Source organism: Marmota marmota, unplaced genomic scaffold, assembly GCF_001458135.2.
Source record: "Marmota marmota marmota unplaced genomic scaffold, marMar, whole genome shotgun sequence".
In the NCBI taxonomy this organism is placed as follows: Eukaryota; Metazoa; Chordata; class Mammalia; order Rodentia; family Sciuridae; genus Marmota; species Marmota marmota.
Window position 1 is genome coordinate 2,030,261 of NW_026000078.1, and position 21,450 is coordinate 2,051,710.

At 33.0% G+C, this 21,450-nt stretch overlaps 1 protein-coding gene across 2 annotated transcripts in view; it reads right to left on the reverse strand.

Moving 5' to 3' along the window:
• Olfm3 (olfactomedin 3) overlaps positions 1 to 20,752 on the reverse strand; it is a 212,839-nt gene extending 192,087 nt beyond the window's left edge. The window contains exon 1 of one of the 2 annotated variants that reach the window (XM_015502601.2): positions 20,300 to 20,752. In XM_015502601.2, the coding sequence (XP_015358087.1) occupies positions 20,300 to 20,368 (69 nt within the window). In that variant the 5' untranslated portion in view covers positions 20,369 to 20,752. Of the gene's footprint in view, positions 1 to 20,117; positions 20,240 to 20,299 lie in introns of those variants that run through there. The other variant, XM_048814621.1, reaches the window with a different exon arrangement.
• Positions 20,753 to 21,450: the final 698 nt, after the last annotated feature.

Genomic DNA, 21,450 nt, shown 5'->3' on the forward strand with positions numbered 1-21,450 from the left:
ACACCTACATAGTCCCACGGATAGAAAGTAATTATCTAACTGAATCACACACATGCTTTTCATTATATAAATTAAGTTAAGGTTATTATTTGTACATTTGAACCTTTACTTTTGTGGAAATACAAGTGACATCCTGTCAATATTAAAATATTAATAGTAAAAACATGAAAACAAAGATTTTTTCAGTTATTGAAATATGTAATTTTATGCTGTTGGTTGAGGAATCTGCAGAATTTGTGAAATAGTATTTTCTGGTGGTTTTTGGACTCACAGCCAGTCCTCTTGTTAAAATATCAATATTTTCTTGAAGATAAAAATGATCTTGTTCAAGCCAGGAAAACATGATTTACAAATGTAAATGACCACTGCCATAGAATTAATATTAAGTGATGACTTATTATTAATCCTTACAACATGATAAATAACATGATGATTTCATCAGAAATTGTTGTTTTTATACAGATCTAAGCTATCAGGAAAAGACAGCAAAGTAAAAGGAGGGCAGCAGAATGTAGCTCATCCCACAGAGGATACTTCAGGAAAGAATATTTAGGGGACATAGAAGGAGTCCTACATATACATACACATGGAGTTGAAAAAATAATTTGTAAAAATGAGAAAAAACATAAAAAGAAGCAAAGTTAGAAGGAAAGTACAGGAAGGGGGAAAAAGCAAGTTTTTAAAGATTTGCTACAAGTTAATAGGAACATAGCTGTAGTTAAATAAACATTAAATTGCAGTGAGACATTTTCAGCTCTTTGAAAAATTAAAAAGGAGAGAAGAGAAAAATAACATAACATTATTGCATAGACATCCCCAAAATGCTAAGACACAACACAATCAATTTGTAATTAGTGCTTAGTGTTTCTCTTTTTTATTAGTCTTTTAGCATAAATGTAGTTAATATATAATTAGATAATTTTAAATTACTCCATTTTTCGTTGAAGTGCCACTTAAGGAACTCTGACCTGGCATTATTTGCAGGAGTGTCACATGTATCCAGGTGGACTGTGGTGACCATCTGGTCACTGGACAGATGCCCAGGACGAGACAAATATGCTGCATTTTAGTTGTACCCACGCCTTTTCCACCAACTGGAGAGGGCTTACATAATTGGTAACCTACAAAGACGATTACACACAGAAACATGCTAATACCAGTAATAGAGCTAGTGATTGGGCTATAATTAGTATTAGTGTTTGTAATTGTCTCTGTCTTGCTGTGTTCCAGACTCTGCCAAAAAATATTATCTCATATACTTTTCATAGAAATCTTATGAGATAGTTTTCATGTTTCCCATAATTTATATGTAAGTATACTAAGGCTTGTAGAAGTTAATAATTTATCGAGATTCTACACTTAAGTAGACATGAAATAAAATTCAACTTCATAGTATAAGGTTTGAACCATGTTATACTCTTTATACATACTGTATTCCCTATATTTAAAAACAAATGAAGACTTTACCATATCAGAGACTTCAAGAAAGATAACTTTTCCATTCTTTCCTTCATATTAAGTTTCTGAAAATGATATAGCCACTGATAAATTTACTCAGCATGATAGTAAAGAAAACTTTAGAAAGAATAACACAGGGTGGAAGGCAGGGGGACCTTGTAGTTTGTATCCCTTTGGCTCATGGACATCTTATTTGACACATTGATACACTCAAATCCCTCCCTGGATAAGTTGCTCTTAACAATGTTTTCCATAAAAAAATGGGTAATTGTAAAACTGACATATTACTTTCTGGACATCTGAATGGTAATTATACAAATTATGAGTTTTAACAATTGAACAAGAGATAGAGTAAACATTCTTCACCAAAAAAAGAATAGTCTAAAAGAACTTGTAATTACATCATATTAATTTAGCCATTGCAATCAATCCTTTACTCATTCTTAACATATTCCCTTGTTATCAGTAAGGAAAATTCTTAGATAATCTAGAAACTGATTATATGGTATTCTGGCTATTTTTAATTAATTACTGTGAGTTCTTTGAGTTATTCTACTTGGCTTAGCAACTGGACCAAAGTCCACTGAAATGAAGATCTGTTGTATGTCTGTTTTTCTCAAACACTTGCTATGATTCTGGATAAATACCAAATGGGCTCTGAGTACAGAAAAAGCATAGAAAGTCGAAACAAACTAAAACTATAGCTTGTGGAAGAGCTGAATTGGACATATGCTGAGCAGAGATTTGTCAAATTGAAATATATTTTGGAACTGGTAAGGACCTGAGAGTTCATCTGTGAGTTCAGCTCTCTCCTACCTTATGCAAATGAGAAACAATGTTTAAGAGATCAGAGAGCATTTGTGAGTAAAGAAAGAACATTTAAATCTGTCTCCTTTTACTCCTCATGGTCAACTCTCTTGGGAAATCATTGGTTATCTATTTTTTTCTCTTAATTATTTTTATGCTCTTGATTTATTCCCACAGATATTTTTTTCTGATTAAAAGGGTCTTTGGGAGTTATTTTTCTCTTTTCATCCTTAAATATAAACACTTTGACACTACTTTTTCAAAAGCTAATCTAAAAATATTAAAACGTTATTAGAAGGGGCTAGAAATGGAAAAAGTTTTTAAACAAAAAATATGCCTTTACTTTGTTCTTTTCACATTACATGTACTGAGACACATAACCTTATATAAAATGAACTGAAATACTAATGCCAGTTACAGATTTGGCAGCACATATATCAAAAGCAATATCTTTTGAATCCTAACTTACTGAAACATAAAGTTACTATTTACTTAGGAATTACTAAATGCTAGTCAGTGGAACCAGAACTTCAAAATGTTATTTAACCTTCCTGGAGATTGCCACATGGATCTTTTTTTTCCCTTTGCTTTAGTTATAGAAAACTAAACTTAACATTTTTCTTCTTTTATGTTTGTTGGATGATTAGAAAGACATTGTATAATAGATAAAGAGCCATATGTGAGCCATCTCTCCTTTGGCATATGCTAGAACAGAAATAAATTGCTAAATATAATGAACCTCAAATTTATTTCCGTTAATATAATACATTGAAGTTGAATTGTAGTTTTGGTCTCAGGATTTACGGGAGAAATGAAAGTGAGCCCAATTCTCTCATCTATTTGATCGGGTGGAGACAGTAAATTCTCCTTGTTGTGGGATTATTGATATTTGGAGCACCCCCCACATCAATCTACAGCACTTTAAAATTTAGAATTGCTTTAAAATTTTTCAGTGGGAACTTTCAAGGTGGGGTTGAATCAGTAAGGTTGTCAGCTATGTCCTTCTTTCCTACTTACATAATATACCCTTAAAGACTCAGTGGATGGGGCTTTCCTGAGTGTGGCCTTCTAGGATAAATGTGACCCAGAGGAAGAAGGAAAAAGTGAGACATCTTTCCACCTTCTGTGAAAATCTCTGTTGGATGCCTTCCAACTAGTTTATGGCTTTGTACATTCTCCACATCAGGAGAGAATTGGGCTGGCTGTAGCTTTTCATAGGATCAGTGAAAAAATAACTAGTTCCTGGGGAAATCTAAGGCTTGTCTTTCAATATACATGAAAGTTTTGATATTGATTTAATGCAGACTGCAACATGTAAGAAATTCAACAATCAATCATTAGTGACATTTTCTCATGTCTACTCAGCTCTCTGAATATTTCTTTTACCTTTTTACTTTTTGTGGCAACCTGGTTCTCCCCTGAGTATACAGCTGCCCCAAAGGACGCTGAAGCACTTTGGCATACTCCTCTGTTAGTGAGCCAGGCAGTGGAGAAGCTGTCCATCTTCTTGCTCCTAATTTCAAGGCTTGGCACGTTATTCTTTTATTATCTTTAATGATAGCCCATTCTCACTCTCAGCTGCTGCACATGCTGCTTGTTTTACTGAGAAAAGGAGAAAAATATAACTTCCTATTGCTCACACTCCCTGCTCACACTCTATTCTGATCATTTGTCCCTATCACACAACGGGTCACTGTCTCTCATTCTTCTCTACAGGACTGACTTGATCAAAAGTGCCAACATCATTTCTTTAGTATATTTTGTTTCCTCTCCTGTCCTCATAGAGGAAGTCTCTACATTCCTATTTAAAACGGATCTCTCACATTCATTCCATTGGCATTATAACATGTCCTTATTTATCCCACTTAAGATGTCCACAAAACAAGTGTGTCTCATACTTTATTTTTCTCTGGATATATAACACTTCTCCTCACAGCAAAGCTCTTCCCAAGTTTTGTTCTTAGCTATTTTCTCCAAGTGCTTCTCTTGCATACTTTATTTTAAAAACCTATTATTTTATACCATTAGACTATTTAAACCACATAATAATGTCACCACCGATTTCCATTTTTAAAGATACTGATAAATTTTCATTTTTCTTGACCCCTTATGGAACATGTGAAAAATTAATAGTTTTAATGACTAATTCTCCTCAAGACATTTTGTTAATATTATTGTCAGGACCATATCTTCTTCTAGTTTTCCTCCTACCTTATGGATTTCTTGGTGTCTATGACATGTTTCTCTCTAGCTTTTTACCTCTAAATATTTGTAGCATAGTTTTTGGCTCCTTCTCTTGGTGGTCCTTCTAGTCCAACGGGTTTAACTATTGTCCGTATGTTGATGATTTTCAAACTGATATAGTCAGTCCAGACTTATCCCTTGAACTATAAATAACAAGTTCCTCCACTATAATTCCACTTGGATGTCTAAAATATTTCAAACTTACATGTCCCAAACCAAACTCCTATCTCCTATGTTAATATTTCTGTTCTCAAGAAACATATTTCCTTCCTGTCCATTCAAGCTAGAAAGCTAAGGATGCTCCATAGTGACTCTCTTTCATTTCCAATTTCTGATTCATAGCCAAATTTTGTTAGCTAACATTAACATTAACCTGGTTATTTTATACCACCAGCTGGTCTCTCTAATTCTTCTCTTATCACCAAAATTAAACTCTATACACAGAAACAAATATGCTCCTTTTAAGACACAAATCATATTATAGCTCTGCTCAAAATCCCATAGTACCTTCCCATTTCACTCAGAAGCCTTAAAATTACCTACAGGATTGACTTGATTTGGCCTCTTCTAAATCACTATTAGCCTCCTTCTTGTTCATTCTAATTGATGTTCACTAGCTCCCAGGTCTCTTCCTAAAGATGCCACATTGCTCTTGCTTTATTTATTTATTTTAAAGAATTTTTTTTGTAGTTGTAGAGAACAGAATGCCTTTATTTTATTTGTATCTGGTGCCCAGGATCAAACCCAGTACCTCACACATGCTAGGCAAGCACTATGCTACTGAGCTATAGCCCCAGCCCTGCTCTTGCTTTATTAAGAAATGAAAAATTTCCCTCTTGGATTTTTTTCTCCCATATAGTTATATGATACTCCATCAACTTCTTCATGTCTTTGCTCAAGTATCACATTTACTGGGGGGGTCTATTCTGATCATTTGTCCCTATCACACAACAGGTCACTGTCTCTCATTTTTCTCTGTCTTATTTACTCCCATGTAAGGTATTAAGATCTTCCACTTATCTTATTATTTGTTTTTAACTACTCTTTAATCTTTATCAGGGCAGGAATTTGTGTCTTCTTTACTGCTATGTCTTAGATAGTGCCAGATACATGGCATATATCCTAAAAATACATTGAAACATTTTGACTGTTAAGTCCCTGCAATGCAGTTATGGTATTGACCATTGGCTCCAAGCTTTTACTGAAGGCTTACCCAAGTCATTTTGCTGTGATTTCTATAACATGTAAACTTATTTTACATGCTTTGAACTTTTGAGTTAAATTTCAACATGACAGTGGAATTTTGTTGTATTTTAAAAGGAATAGAAGAAAAAAGTAAATAATGAAGGAAGAAAGGATAGAAGAAAGGCAAAAGAAATAAATTTCTCTTAGACCAAGATAGATAAACTTGAAATCATGAAAAATATTGGTCAAAAGGATCTGAAACCAACATATCACCTGATTAAAATTTTAGGCAATGCAAAGTTGAAGGCCAGTTTCACCAAGGCAGAAACATCTTGTAACCAGATAAAATATAATAGAAGATTCTTTATTTAGGGTAAGCCACCCTGAAAATAGACTTGGTACAAAAGGATTTAAAATACTTTTAATAATCAAGTCATATAATAATTTTCATACATGGCAGTGTTTGTGTGAAACACAATGCAAATAATTTTCAGTTACAAGTATCATGTACAAGGCAGACATAAGTAATCATGATGGAATCATAGGGATCTTGAGGTGAATAGGTAATTTTGTTTTGCTGATTAAAATAAATAGATGGTTATAAACTTAGCCTGCCAGGTATATATGAAAAAATTAGATAGAAAAATAGATAATAAAGAGGCACTTTTTATATAGCTATATAGATAAATTTTATGTTACTATGGTGTTTTATATTATGTATATAATGATTTTTATGTGTTCACTTGACTGAGATATGTAGTGCCCAGATATTTGGTGAAACCTTAATCTGAGTGTGTCTCTCAGGGTGTTTCTAGATGAGATGAATATTTGAATTGGTGACTGAGTAGAGCAGTTTGTCCTTCCTAATGTGGAAGGAATTCATCCAATCTTTCAAAAACCTGAATAGAATTTTTTAAAAAAAGCCAAGGAAGAGAGAATTTTTAACTTTCTATCTGCTTTTGAAATGGATCATGTGTTTTCCTACTTTCAAACTTGAACTGAAACATTATCTTTTCCTGGGTTTCAAACCTGCAGGACTTTGTATAGAACTGCACCATTAACTCTCCCCAGTCCACGTGTGGCCAGCTGCAGATCTTGTACCTTGTTGGCCTCCATAATCACACAAACCAGTTCTTTTTAATAAATCCCCTTTGACTCTGTCTCTATCTCTTTCTGTCTCTCTCATTTATAGGCACACATTTATATATTGTTTTTGTTTCTCTATAGACTTGGAATGATAACAACTAAATTATGTCTTGTTTATTTGATTTATTATTTTGGTGTTTTTGTTAAGATAACTAAAGAAAAGAAAGAAATACTTTTAACCTGATAAAATAGGTCAAGTCTTGTACTCTTTGGGTAATAATTTCTTTCCCATTTTTAATGCCATCAGTGCTTCTGTTTGTTTTCTATCTTTATCAACTTATTCTGCTCCTTACATAATTTGAAATGATACAACTCAAGTCACATAAGAAACTCTTTTGTACTTTGTGTGCTGTTTTACATCTCTGTGACTTCATTCATACTGCTGTATTTTAATAAAATACAATTTCCTCCCTTCATTGATTAACTAATTATTCTTCCTCCAGGATATTTTTTCTTGTACCCCATTTTGATATAAATACCCACCTTCCATCCTCTACCATATGTGATACAAATCTCTGCCATAAGACATATTTGTAGTTGTTAGGGTCTGTAAACAAGTCAGGATGGCGCCTGGTATTTTGCCAGAGGGAGTGGTTTGTGAAGTATGAGCCATTAAGTGTGGAGATTCCTTATTGGTTGACTGCTGTATCTAGTTTATGTTAATTAAGATAAGCTGTGTGGAATGTATATGTACCCCTCCTGTCCTACAATAAAAGGCTCCCACACCTGCTGTATCAATCTATACAAGTTGCTCCCCCCCCCGGTTATTTTGCTGCAGCCAGACTGCGGCAAGTAGTAGTGCTATATTAGTACTGTAATTACCAAGAAACTTAAATGGATCCTCCAGGAGAAAATATGAAGGACTTTTTTTTAGGGTAGAAACTTTGCTTTTCAAAAATTATTTTATTTCTAATTCCTATACTAGTAACAGTCATGAGTGTTTGTTTAAAAAATTATGACAATATGAATATCAATGTTCTATGTTACCCTATGTGATAATTCAAATCATTGAGAAGCATTCATTTCTAAACTAATTGCTTTCTTCACTTTACATGTTTTCTTAATGCCAAAAACCAAAATTGTATTATTTGAGGTTAAATAAGCAAACTCAACAGCACATTTTTTCCCCTTGAACTTTGTATTAAAAAGGGCACCTGCTTTAGTATTGTGGAATATCACTGCATAGTCATAGGGTGCTCAATTGTGCCTAACACATGTACTAGTTCTCTAAACAAAATTACTTTCATCTTAAGACTTGTCAAATGCCTTTGGTAAATCAAATTTTGAATGCTGGAAATGAAGAAAGAGGAGAAGAATAAGCATTAGTCATTGCACTGAATAATAGGCCAACTATTTATTTATTTGTCTTTTCATTGCCAAAGAAGGTAGATTTCAAAACCAATGTAAATAATGTAAATCAGGTGCTTTCAAAAGTCCTATAGTAGCAAAAAAAAAATGAAATTTCAATCAGTTAATTCTTAGGTTATAAATGAGATTCTATGGGCAGACAAAAGCAAAAATAAATAAATTGCATGATATAAATATCAACTAGGGAAAACAAAAACTTGTTCTGTAGTTCAATTGCATTTATTTGTGATCTACTTCAGGTTTTATTCAAGAAGCAGAATTTTCATTTCTATATTATTTAGCCTTCAAAATTTTTTTTAGCCTACACTGTAATTTCACATCTATGGTCTTCTTAATCTTATCATAAGTATATACTATCAGCATTATTTGCAAGATTACATTTTGCTTTTATACATCATTTATTTCTACAGTTTGAATCTTGACTGTTTCCCAAAGGCAAATGTGTTAAAGGTTTGAACCACTGCTTGATGCGATTGAGGGGTGGTGGAAAACCTCTCGGAGTGACTCTAGTGAAAGGTTACTGCCAATGTGTCCTTAAAGTCAATCATGGGTGCTAGTCTCTTCTTTTTTTTTTTCATATCTTGGCCATGAGGTGAGCAGCTGTGCTTGTCAGGTGTTCCTGCCATGATGTGCTTCCTTTCCATAGGCCCAAGAACAACAAGACCAAAAGATCATGGATTGCAACTTCCAAACTATGAGTCAAAATAAACCTTTCCTCTTTATAACTTTATTATCTCAAGTAACTTTTTACAGTAATAGAAAGCTGACTAACACAATCACTAGTATATTTACTAATTATTGATAATACATGTAGATCTATGTATTCATTTTCTATTGCTTTTATCACAAATCTACAACAAACTTAATCATTTAAAACAACACAAATTTATTATTTTATAGCTCTGGCATTAAAAAAGTCAGGAGATAATCTCATGATCTTAAAATCAATGTGTCTGCAGAGCTACATTCCTTTCTGAGGGTTCTTTGGAAGAATTCATTTTATTGGCTCTCCAGTTTTTAAAGGCAGCCTGAATTCATCAGCTTTTGTGGCCCTTTTCTTTATTTTGACAGTGTATTTCTCCCATCCCTCCCTCTATCATCCCCTCATCATTTTCTGATTCAAAGCCTCCAGTCTTCTTATGAGAACCATTTTGATTACTTTAAATCCATTAAGAAAATCCATCATGATCTTCTTATCTCAAGATCCTTAATTTAGGCACATCTTTGTCTGTCTAAGGTAATATATGCATGGGTTTTGGGAATTAGAATGTAGACAATTTGGGAGAATATTTTTCAACTAAATTCATAATTTTTAAGAATTATATTTAGCCAAGAGAATAATTATAGTAGTAGAAAATAGCTTCATTTAAAAAAACTTTAAACAATTATTTCTGACTAAAAACAAATTAAATACTTTGATTATTCCTACTTCCTAATATCAGAAACATGTAGAAAGAAGCTAGTTAAGCATTCATCAGTTATGTTATTAAGATGATTTCTTGTTTTTTCTTTCAGAATTGAAATAGATGATCTATTCTCTTGTAACTCTATCAATCTCTTTTGTTTTAATGTTTGTAAAATAGAAACAGTAAAAACATGATTCCACTTACTAGCTTATCTTTCAATTAAATTTGCAAAAGCTAAAAAAGGAATACATAAAAATGTTAAATGTAATATAATCCTTGAGATTTGGGTGTATATGTGTGTAAGCATACATATGTAATCAAATTGCAAGTATTTTATACATGACATTAACTTTGATTTTCAGCAAAATAAAATAGGCCTAGATTTTTACCTTCAATTTAAATAATTTGGAAGCCATGAGCAGAAGAAAATGGAGGGAAAGGATGATGAACTATGTTTTGAGAAATAAATGGACACCATTTTAGGAAGATTTACCAAAATAAAAGAGCATTTGGTGGCTTAAAATGCTCACCTTGTACATGAGAAAACAAAAAACACCAACTTTAGTAAGTTACCCAAAGCCATACTATTAGATAGCTGCAGATCTCACACTAAGTTCCAACCTTCCTAACTCTTAATTTAATATTCTCTCTGCAATAACATGAGGTTTCCAATTTCCTACTTACTGTATGATATTCTCTGACTTGATATGGTTTCTTTCTTCTAATATCTTCATTTTATATGCTAAATTAATATTATTTAGGTTGACTCTCTTGAGAGAGGAAAAACCGGTGTCTTTTCCAATATGATTATGTACAAATATACAAAATGCAATCAAGTTTCTATTGCTTCTCTCTCTGCAAATTAAGATGAAAAAAAAGGAAAGGAAAAGGAGCTTAATAATGTTTTCTTGCCTTTTTCTCCCTCTATTACATTGTACTAAGAAAGTATAGTTGAACTATAAAGACTTTCTTTCAAAAGTGAGTGCTAATAGTTACTTACAGGTCTCAGATTAATTAATCCAATCATTGTGTGTGCATGTGTGTGTGTGTGTGTGTGTGTGTGTGTGTGGTGTTGGTAGAGGGTAATAAACGTCATTGAAATGTTACATATAAGCAAGCATATATTCCATGTTTAAGAGTTTCAAACCACCCCCAATGTATAAACAAATACCTCCCTTCAACTCCTCTTTCTTTTAACTATATTTGATTTTTAACCTTCAAGCTACACATAAATTAATTTATAATTGTTCCACTTTGTAGAGTCTTATTTTTGTTTTAGAAGAAAAATATTTGGAATTGGAATCTTTTTTTTCTTTGGCAGGGAAGTCACTGTGCTCTTACACGAATGGAAGGAACCATCAATAAAGTGTCAATTCATTCCATTCACTTGATTCCTTCCTCTCAAATATCTTCTGCCCAGTTTTGATTCATTATATTACAATATGAGCTCTGTAACTCTCTACACATGTTTTCCTGCTTATCCCTTCAGTGAGTGCTTTAAGGTACATGGCAAAGTAGAGTTATTTTATTCTTTGTCTAGCATTCAAATTGTAAAGAGCAGAATATACATGTAGCACTATAAATAACAAATACAATAAACTATTCAGTGAGTCTGGTGCCAGAAAATATTTTTTTAACTACAACTATATGTAGAAAGATGTAATCAGTACCCACTAAATATACTATGTGAAAAATACTCACTACTGATACTAATTCCAGTGTAAGCAGTTCCCTACACAGGCATGGACATAGATCATTCCCAGAAGTGATGGTTTCTTTTGTAAGGCAATATTTCACTGGTGACATTTTGGTGCCAGTGAATCAACATTTCTGATCCTTATTCTCTATTTGAAGAAATCCTGCCATCTGGAATTGGTCCCCCTAGTAATGCTATTTAAACCATCATGGGATAATGCTTCTTAATCATCTTCAACTTAGTTGGAAAATTTAAAAGGATCGTCTATTCAATTTATGCCCACTCCTTGGGGTTATCTAGATAGCTGTTTGCTTGTACTGTTTAAACAATGTTATTACTGACATTTCTTTTCAGAACTTTAACCCACCAAGTGAATTATAAAACTTTTAAATCTGATAACGTTTAGAAGTTATAATTTAGGCAAATGTACCTTCACTACACTTATATTTGTTTTTAGTCATTCAAATTCTTGTATATGGTGATGTTATGCACAAATTGTAATGTCATAGAAATATTGAAGCAATAATGTCTGTCTTTATGTGGCACTAGTATAAGAATATGGAGTAAGGGAAGACTTTCAATAAAACACTTTAGATCCTTAAAGAAATAACTCAGTTGTTAAAGAGAGATGGAAAGGTACAGATAGTATACTGACTTACCCAATGAAGCCAAGGCATTACATAAAATAAAGGTATTAAAATTTATTCTTGCATATTTACACTGTTTAGACTTATAAATTTATATAAGTACACAAACCTTTGTAATAAGTGGATATAATAGCTAAGAAATAGAAGAATAGACTAACTTGCCAGTGAACCTTATGAAACATCAAGTTGTTCACTTGAGTATTTTAGGTTGTTCAAGGTCAGAGCACTACCACAAATCAAACTTAGCACTAAGGATGGTAATGTGGAGCAGGAAATTAATACAAAACTTAAAAAAGAGACTTTTTTCACATTAGTCAAGATAAATAACTTGATATAAAAGTTTTAAGCCCTTGAAAATCAGGTTATTAAAGTCATCCTAATTTCTCTGTACTTAAAATCTAGTCTGTTTGTAAGACTGAATTAAAAACTGAGATTATCATCATATGCAATTTATCCAAGGATTGAAAGATTTTTAGGTGTTCATTGACCTATTTGTTTTTTTTCTTTATTTGTTATTCATCTAATATTTATTAAATATCTTATCTGAATAAAATCTTGCACTAGTTGTTATATAAAAAAGAACAAGATAATGACCAAGACACAAAGCCTGTCCTTAGAAGTTAGCATGAGAGAGAGACAATGCAATAAATATTTTATGATTTAGCAGGGAAGATAAAACAAAATAAACACCAATTAAAAAAGAAAGTAGTAAGTGTATAATAAATTTCCTTTTTTCTTTTCAAAAAAGAGTGATTGGAAAGTATCAATAGCTATAGATTCAAAGATAAGTAATACCCAATTCTTTTCTTACTAGAGTTTTAGTTTATCAGGGTTAGCTTTTCTTGAAGTGAAAGAAGTGTCAGGGAAAACTTTATAGAAGAAGTGATACTTGAATTTTATCTTAAAATATAGGTAAAAAATTTAACATATGGGCAAAAGAGAGAGCTTTCCAGGGAGAGGTAAAATCATGAATACAACAGCATCTGTGTTCTTCTCTCTGAACTTATTTTTATTCTTCTGAAGGTTTGGTATGGAAATGACAGAAGGCATAGCTATGTAGTATATGTTTTATCATACATTGTTTTTAGTGCCATAAAAAGATAAATATTCTTAGGAAACTCATTTTCAAGATTACTTCAAAAACCTTTTGAATATAATTATTAGTGTAGTTAAAGTTACATGGCAGAGTTGATCTTAAGTTATTTCTTTCTCTCAGATACCCCAAATTATCTAACCTCTTACAGCAAGTAACAGAGATAAATGAAACTTCATTATGGTTTGGTGTACAAGTATATTTGAACTTATACATTTTTAGCATATTAGTCGCTCATGAGTAGAGTCTACCTGAGATATTACATAGTTCATAGCATGTTTTTCTACCCTTCATATTATCTATAAGGGTTGAATTGAGATAATATTCAACTCTTAAGTTACTCAGGTGAATTTGCTATTAGATTACCAACTTCAGCAGAAGTGGTATTACTGTGGGTAATACATATGAGGATCAAGACCATGTCAAGGGCTTTTAGAAGTCTCTATTGAGAGAAGAAAGGTATAAACAAAGGGATGAGGGAGAGCATTTCAAGAAATAAAGAGTAAAAAAAAAAAAAACTACAACCTACAATGTGTTCTTTCTCCATGCTTCTTTGCCTTGAACATTTTGAGTTACTTGAGAAAATCCATTTTCTTACATTCTTTCTTAAAGATTATATTTGAATCCCCACAAGAATTTAAACTACTTTATAATTGGTATACTTTGAAAGACACAAAAAGCCCATAATTTGCACATTGGGCAGAAAAGCAGTTTTATCCCTTGGTAGATTATTTTGTTAAAAATATGATTGTCTATGATTAGTCTAAAAACTCTTTTTTCTTGGTGTGATTTAACTTTGATATTATGGAACCATTCTTTGGGTCTTGCATTATTTCTTAAGAGATTTGTAAGAAGTGCCCTATTCGATATAAGTATGGCATAAATTTTAAGGTAAAAAATTTAAACTAGAGCTTTGGATAAATTATAGGCTAGTTCTGAGAGGCTGTGCTGATAAGTTTATTTGGCATTCACTTTTCTGAAAGTTGAGAAGAGGTAAGAGCAAGAACAAAGTTGAGAAGAGGTAAGAGCAAGAACGAAGCACCTTTCACTGTCATGTATCTTTAATATATAATATAGCTTTATGGTTTGAAATACAAATTTTCACATATATTAATATCATCAATAATTGTATAGTTCCATTCCCATTATACAATTCCTTAGTTATGAAAATAGAGCTTCAGACAGGTTGACTATTGAAAAGTTGTGCTGTTGTACTTAAAGCCAATTTGAAAGCCTCTGCTTTTTTACTAGTTCATGAATGTAATTAAAAAAATTGTTTTTTAAAAATAATGTCAGGATGGTATAACTTCATAAAAAATACTTTGCAGTTTTAATTGGTAAGTGGCACAGATTGAGCAAATTGAGGACCAATTTTAGACTAAAATGTTTAAGGACTATTATTGGAACATCATACTTTAGATTTAAACCAGGACATTGAGTGTTTAAATACTTTCAATATTACCTTAATACTTTAATGCCACAAGGAAACAGTTTTATTTACATGTATATACTTGCACAGATAACACCAGTGTCTCCTTGTAATCTCACTTTACCAACTGAGACAACATTTTGATTTCATTTCTTCTTTATTAAATTCTCTACAGCCAATTGAGTTTTATTTTTAAATAAAATTATGGTTAATTAATCATTCAGGTATGGCATAGTGGTGCATGCCTGTAATTCTTGTGGCTTGGGAGGCAAAGGCAGGAGGATCACATGTTCAAATTCAGCCTCAACACCTTAGTGAGGGAGGCCCTAAGCAACTTAGCAAGACCCTGTCTCTAAATAAAATATAAAAAGGGCTGAGAATGTTAAGCTGTTAAGCACCCCTGGGTTCAGTTACTCTCTAGGCTGCAGCTTTACCCAGTCTCATTTTGTACCAAGTACAAAAATGAAGGATTTTCTAATAATTTTAATTCTAAAATACATATGAAAGAATGTGGTTGCTTAGGAAGAGTCCACGAAAGAATATGTACTGCTTTTTATAAGTATCCCTTCTTAATACCTCCCATATCTCTTCAGAATAATACCCAGCAAATTTTTCAGTATGGGAAATAGCTTTTTGCTTTATTTTTCACTGGAGAACTTTTCAGTAACAGACTTATAACTGACGTAGAAAATGTTGGCTTTCAGTACTAGATTGATAAATAATTTTTGCAGAGAGCAAAGTTTGATAGGTGAATGGGTATCAAGCATGTGGATAAAGGAAACAAGAAGGGTGGTAGGAAGTAGGAAATTTCAGGATCTGAATGCCAAACATAAAAAAATAAAACCTCATGATATTTAGGAGGTTCATCAACAAGTCTCTTACCTATGATCTTACTAAGTAAACCTCACAAAAGAACTCATTGTTTCTGGTTAATGGATCAAATAGTATTAATTATTAAACAGAGTCATTCTAGGGTTAATAAGGGAGTTTTTAGATTATCCAGACTCCTGATTTTATGGATGGAGCCCTGAGATCACAGATTCCCCAAAGTCACATAAATGTATATGTCATCACTTGCAAAGTAGGGATTAGAAATGAGAGACCCTGCATGTTACCTGGTGTGTCAGCAACGCACTAATCAACACAATAGTCAACTTCATAGATACAGAGAATAAGAAGATAAAGGAAGGAAAGCTTCACCATTTTAACCTTTTCAACCTGCCTGGAGAAAGAGTGAGAAAAACTATATACTTTTTCCAAAATAAAAGTTTAATTAGATTAACGAGGGTGAGATAAAATGAGAGTAGGAAGCTTTCTGCTTTTTCAAAACATAGAAGGACTACCTTGATCTCTCCAGTTTTTATCATATTAGGGTCTACCAGTGCATAATTATAGGTCTTGCTAAATGCCACTGATCCATATTCTCTATTCTAATTTGGTTTGATCCTATCCTGTAGAGAATGGCTTAAGCACACAGAAGACTCAGGGGAAAATAGAGTTTTAAGGTGGATTTCAAAAGAAATTAGAGTCATCTCAGTATGTATCTTGCTATTTTTTTGTGTTTTTTTTCAATTTCATTTAAAAATTGTGAGAGAAGGAACTTTAACAAGATTCATGTATGAAAGCAACCTCTAGGCAACTTAAATATTTTATTATTGTCTTAAGCAATACCAAAAAATACAGACATTTATGGTGTATTGCATTACAAAACATTTAACAACACAATTATTAATGTTATCCTAGTCCCCATCATATTTATATGATTTTTTAGCAACTTTCTTATTTAAGGCAAGAGTTATAATTGCCTAGGTTGTTTTGGATAGAAAAAGCAGCTTGGTATTGGACATTATTGCTGAATCATTGTTATATTTTATGCCTTTAGTGTGTGAGTATCATGGTGAGAAGTTTAATATATTTCTAGGTGAGAAGATAGTGAATGCTTCCTCAGTATAGCATAATTCCCCTGGTAAGGCATTTTGCAATATTTTTAGCACACGATTACAACTATTTTAAAGTCCCACAGTCACTATGATATGTGGATATACCCATGTCACCACCTTTTTTAACTGTTCTCCATGTGTCTGACTCCAGAGTATGTGTTCTAATTGAAAGCTGCACATCCCTGTTTACATCCTCCTTTTTTCATAGTTCAGCTCTGCAAAGCAGAGAAATTCATGGCTGATTCTCAGGAATTACTGTTTAGTTAAAATGTTCAAATAACAGCCTGCTAAAAATCTTGTAAAAGAAAAAAGGAGTCCACTCTCCTACTATCAAGGTCATTACTGAACTCAATGCCTTCAGTTTAAAAGCACAGAGATGCCATCTAGCAGCCACCATCAGGAATTTCCTGCCCTGCAATAGCCTTTTCCCTATGAAACCGAACAATAAACAAATTCCTGCAAGTTATCAGTTTATAAAATTTTACTTATTGAATGGTGATTTGGCATATTGCCTATAACTCAAACACTCATTACAAAGGAAATTAATTGACAGCTCTTAAAATAGGCAAAGTGATATACCCATGAGTTTTTCTACAAGGGACTGGAAACTTGTTAATCAGACTTTAATTAAGAAAACATAATTGAAATAATTTTCCTAAGAGAAAAATCAATAATATGTCTACACAAAAATACAAATAATTAATTAGCAGTGAATTGCTTTCCTTTGCTGGAAGAAAATATTAATCTTGCTAATTTTCTGATGTACTAAATGACATAAAAGGAAGTATGTACACACTGAAAGTAAGTTCATCATGAATATAGATGCTTTGTCATTTCTTTGGAATTTAAAAATAAAATTGACTTTCAAGCTAACCATAAGATGGCGATACTTAAGCACTTAACTAAACTGTCATATAAGATCTATAAGCTTCAACCACAGGAAAAAAAAATCATTATAAATGCAAATATTATGTGGTCTTCCATAGATAAAGTTGGTATTGTTCTTAGCAAACTATTTTTTCAGTATATTAAATACAAAAGGTACTTAGTAAGATTTTGAATATTTGATATGTATGGAATCCTATACTTTAAAAAAACAAACTGCTCAATTTTAAGAGCTGTCCTATTTTATCAGTTTGTGATTACCCATGAGTGATTATACAAATGTTTATAACAATCATAAAAATAAGAATTATATTTAAAGAAAAATGAATATATTTTTGAAATTCTGTGATAATAAATAATAGTCTTAACATGTGAGTATGTAAAAAAGCAGCTGTTAGAATTTCTGTTTATTTAAGTGTCATTGCTTAAACTATTGCTTATTTGCATCACAAATGTGGTTTTCCGTGGTACTATGTTGTTGGGTTTTTAAATTTAACCTGACATAATTTTTGTATGAATTCCAACTTGTTAAATAAATAAATTTGAATTTTTAAAAATCCAAGCCCTTAGGAGCAATAATAAATAAAATCTGAGAAAATATGTAGTTAATAACCAAAGTGAAAATTAGTTTGGGAACACAATGATGAAATTTGTAATTCATTTTTGTGGAGGACAATATAGTTTGGTAACCAAATATGGTTTGATAAAATACAAAAATAGCATTTTCATCCTTTGAAAAGGAATATTTTATCTACAAACCCTCAAAATTTTGATACCATTAAAATTAAATATTGTTATTTACATTTTAATATTCCCAATAATGTGATATGTGGTATTCAACAATATATCATCTTTTGTTCTTTGTATACTATGTTGAAGTATCTAGAAGCTTAGAAGGACAGTTTGAAAAGTTAATGTATTACTTTCCTTCCCTGGATTTCTTAGGTCAGTTGTGCCAAACATTCACACTCAGTCTGACCAAATTAGAAAGTTTTATATCACTTAATATGCAGAAATAAACTCATCAAAACTCAAAAAGATCATATTTATGAAGAATGGGTTGTCTATTTGGGAAATTCTCCATATTTACAAAAGATTATATGTGTGTGTATGTGTATATATATATATATATATATATATATATATATACACATACATACACATAATCTTGGAAGCATTGAAGGCAAGCAATGAAGATATGTATGCACTCAAGATATCAGAAAAATAAGATCATACATTCAATTGTTAATGAAGTTCTACATAGGTAAATTTTTAGTGCATTGTAGTAATATAGTGGGATTAATATTGACACATTTACAAATGCAGATTTCAGTGTCCACTACTAATCTCTCCCCTCCCTTCCTCTTTCCCTCTGATGCCCTTCCATTGCTCTGTTAGTCTTCCACAGATTTGAATTTTCAAAGAATGACAATATTTATTTTAAGTGATTTTTCTGTGTGAACTCAGTAATTAATTTTGATTTTTTAAAAAAATTATCAATAATGTTTCAAGCAAGCTATATTATGGAATGTGTTCAAAAGTTTTAACCAAAAATCATTCAAGATTGGCAGTGAAATATGCCACTACACATGCAGAGGCAAAAAGAAATGATTTAAAAGTATGAAAACAGAATCAACACTATAACATCCGAGTAGAATGCCTTAGAACCACATCTTAGTATACAAAACATGCCATTAAGATTATTAAGATAGAAATCACGCTCCATGTGAAGCTTTCACAATGAAAGTGTAGTACAACCTTAGCTTTGAAATAAAATGATTTTATTTTCATCAGATATCTCTAAATATGAAACTGCACAGAAATAATTGTGAGTACATATGACATGATACTAAGTTTTCACTATATACTATGTTAGGCCTAGAAATAGAATGACCACAGTATTATATTTTGGTTGGCAAAATCTTAGTTCTATTCGGTTATGAAAGGAAAGAATTTCTCTAACACTACACAGATGATGTAAAGCTTCAAAAACAACTTTACAATATTCCAAAATACAGCTTTAGATAGTTTTTATAAATAGCATTCTTTCCCCAAGATTGTCAAATTGCTTTTACACCGTTAAATAAGTAAAATAATAAAAATAATTGGCTCTCTCATTCTTTTCCCCAGATGCTTCCAACTTATTCCAGATAATTATGATTTTCTTAGAATGCTGAAAGCCTTGAAATTACCACACTTGACTTTTCTCACATATATCTGAAAATATTTTTCCATATTTTCCTGACTTTCTAGCAAAGGAGCTTAGTGATCACTTTAATTGCCAGTACTGGATTATTTTCAGAGTTCAACAGCTAGGAGAGGACTCATCCTTCTTATTGCCCTCCTTAGTTTGATAAGGTTCTCACTTCCTGTTTCACTGATAAATCAGAACTTCCTCAGTGTTTCCTAATTTCCTTAATGAAAAGAAAGAAGCAAACACAAGCCCCTTTCACTGACGCCTCTTAGCCATGGCAGAGAGTATATCTCTGCCGTTTTGCCGTGTGTGTTACAAGCAGCATCCCAAATGTTTTGGACACAAACAGCAGCAAGTCTGCGATGGGAGTATTATTGACCAGCATCAGCTGGAAAATGCTTCCCTGCTTTCAACAAAGAAACGGTTCACCATCTCCTAATGTTTATAAATGGCATTGTTTCAATTGCAAACTCCTTTGCATTACCCGTCCGACTTCAGGAGAGAACATCAAGCAGTTGGACACGGAATAAGCTAAATTCCCCCGAGAGCCGCATTGCCCGCTGCCCATACACATTATATTCGCTCCTGGTCCCTCCCCCCACTCACACCAGGACTCTACCTTGAGGAGCTATTCCTCCGGTAGTTCACCTTGTTATCTTCCAAGCAGTGGGGATGCGCCAGACACCACAAGGTAGCTGAAAGCTGTCTCCTGTGCTGGTTTTGGCATATTTATTTGGATTTTGGTCGGTTTATTACATATTGCACATTTATTTCAAACAAGAGTCAAAATATTGTCCATACCTTGGAAGGATCTAATCCAGCAAGCAAATACAGCAGCAGGAGGTTGAGAAGGTTGGACGTCGCCTGCATTCTGATCTGGGTTTTTGCCCCCTCTTTACTCTCTTTTATGTAGCCACTCCACTCACTGCAGAGACCTTTCCCCCGTCAGTTGCACTTTCTGCCTGCCAGTCAGAGCGGAGTGGAGGCAGAGGCGGTGGCAGCAGCAGTAGCAGGAACAGCAGCAGCTGTAGCAGTAGCGGCAGCAGCGGCAGCCGCCCTGGGGGGCGATCATTCCGCAGGCATTCTCAGAGCAGGGAGTCGGGGAGCTCAAGTGGGTGGGTTGGGCTGCAGTGGGCGCTGGCCGAGGTGCTGAAGCTCCTCCAACTGGCGCGCCCCAGTCTATCCTCTCCCCCGCTGCTGCTAGAGAGCCAGCCCACCTCAAAAGTTTTGACCCAAGAAAAAGATAAAGGGAGTAACTGCTGAGGGGGGTGTGGAGACCTGGACAACGGATATGACATCACTACTGCTCCTGGGGGTTTGGGGGGGATATTTTTCGGGGAATTTGTTAACCAAAGATTGACTCTCATGCTCCAGTTCAGCATTTGCTGGCAACTTGAGCTGCAGAGAAGTAGAGTCAGCTAGAGACAGGGTTATGAAACAAATAGTTCACTGGAACCTTCTGTTGTCATTGACAGAGGACTTGATATTCTATCTAGTGCTTTAAACAAAAGTTTGCGGTGCAGACTGCCAATGTATATTTTCTAGTCAAAGCCCACGTTTTAAAAACTATTATAGATGTGTGTAGTGGTTTACGTCATTTATAGATGTGTATGATCCCATTTATGAATACCTTATTGAAATAGTTTTAGTTAGATATTGTGTATTTATCGAATTAGGGCTTTCTTTTTAAATCTGAAAACATATGCAGAAATAAATGAAAAGGGGTTATTTTTCTTTTAATGGAAGTGGCATATTCCATTAGTGTCTTCCCAAACTGAAGTATGCGCCCCCCATACACATCCAGACCTAGAAATAAAAATTCCCTCTTGACATGATTTTATGTGAAAAAAAAAAAAAAAAAGCAGTGATGACCGATTGATTGAAAGTGTTTTTCTTTCTTTTTTTTTTTTAGAGCTTAAAAAAAAAAAAAAAAGAATAGCTGCCTCACAAGA